This window comes from Monoraphidium neglectum (genome assembly GCF_000611645.1).
Source record: "Monoraphidium neglectum strain SAG 48.87 unplaced genomic scaffold scaffold02671, whole genome shotgun sequence".
Classification (NCBI taxonomy): domain Eukaryota; kingdom Viridiplantae; phylum Chlorophyta; class Chlorophyceae; order Sphaeropleales; family Selenastraceae; genus Monoraphidium; species Monoraphidium neglectum.
This window is the reverse complement of record NW_014010957.1, coordinates 2,507-3,783: the sequence shown is the minus strand read 5'-3', so window position 1 is coordinate 3,783 and position 1,277 is coordinate 2,507. Positions and strand designations below refer to the sequence as shown.

The 1,277-nt window shown below is 65.2% G+C and overlaps 1 protein-coding gene across 1 annotated transcript; it reads right to left on the bottom strand.

The window, feature by feature from the left end:
- Positions 1 to 135: 135 nt before the first annotated feature.
- Positions 136 to 796, bottom strand: MNEG_11283 (hypothetical protein; the record flags this gene model as incomplete). The annotated part of the gene is made up of 3 exons (XM_014040244.1): positions 136 to 141; positions 348 to 564; positions 771 to 796. The coding sequence occupies 3 exons, from the start codon at positions 794 to 796 to the stop codon at positions 136 to 138; spliced, it is 249 nt and encodes an 82-aa protein (XP_013895698.1).
- Positions 797 to 1,277: the final 481 nt, after the last annotated feature.

Genomic DNA, 1,277 nt, shown 5'->3' with positions numbered 1-1,277 from the left:
GGGGGCGCGTGTCCGCCGCGGCGGCATTCGCAGGGCAAGCTGGGACGACTGCGGGGGCGGGGGAATCAAGCCGGGCAGCCTCATGGCTGCGTGTCGTGCGGGGCGGAAAGCCGGGCGATCGGGGGCGCTGCAGCCTCATGCCTGTGACGAGACGCGGCGGGGGAGAGGTGGGGGTGGAGGGGGAAGCCGTGGGAGGGGGCCGTGTGCCTGGGGTGGGACTGCGATCCAAGAGCAGCTGTGACAATGGTATCCCTGACTGTGGAATGGAGGTGAAAGGGGCTCACAGACCATTGGGCGAGCGTCAGCACAACCAGGGCCAGGCTGGAGGGGGATACGAAAATGCTCACCTTGGCAGGCTGCTGGTGCTCAGGATGCTGCTGCTGCTGCTGCTGCTGACCAAGCTGCTGCTGCTGCTGCTGCTGCTGCTGCTGCTGCTGCTGCTGCTGCTGCCTGCGCTGCTGCCGCGCGCCCTGCGGGAACAGCAGCGCGTCGGCGACCAGCACGCCGCCCAGCAGCACGCACGACGTGGTCAGCGCGTTGCGCTTGACGGCCAGGTCCCAGAGTCTGGGGTTGGGGTATTAGATACATTGGGATGGGTGCAGGTCGCATACCGAAATCGTTGCCGATGTTTTGGGTGGTGCGGCTGTTTCACATGGTGGTGGCAGGGTCTGTGCCGCAGCCAACCCGCGGCGCTCGAGTTGGTCGGGAGTGCCGCAGAGGCAGCGGCCCGTATTGCACATCGCCGAAATGCAGTCGCCAGGCACGCTCACCCGCGAGCGGATAGGGAGCGGAGCATCTGCTGGAGTGAGTGCACGCGCTGGGCTGCGCCCGGCGGCAGGCGTGACGCTTGCCGCTGTGCCTCCGCAGCGGCCTGCTCCGCCTCGGCTGTGGGACCTCGAACGTAAGGCCACGCACTGCTCGTCCAGGATGGCGCCGGCATGGTGTGTGTTGTCCCCGCGACACGCAAATAGCTAACACGAGATCACTGCTGCGGCGCACGGCCGGTATGCAAGACTATTTATGTAGATAAGTGCTCCTGCGCGCACTCCGGAAGCTCAGTGTTGTGTTGACACAACCCGCTGACGCAATCGAGCATCAACTTTGCAGCCTAGTTGCCAAGCCTCGCTAACGCTGGTCTCCGCCGTGTCTCCCAGCAATGCGCCGAAATGGCGTGGGGTGCAGAGAAGCTCGGACGCGTATGCAGCGATCCTGCTTTTGGCAGCTGCGTCTCGCTGCATCAGCCTTGGGGTCCACAGCTTTCAACACGCCCCATTCTT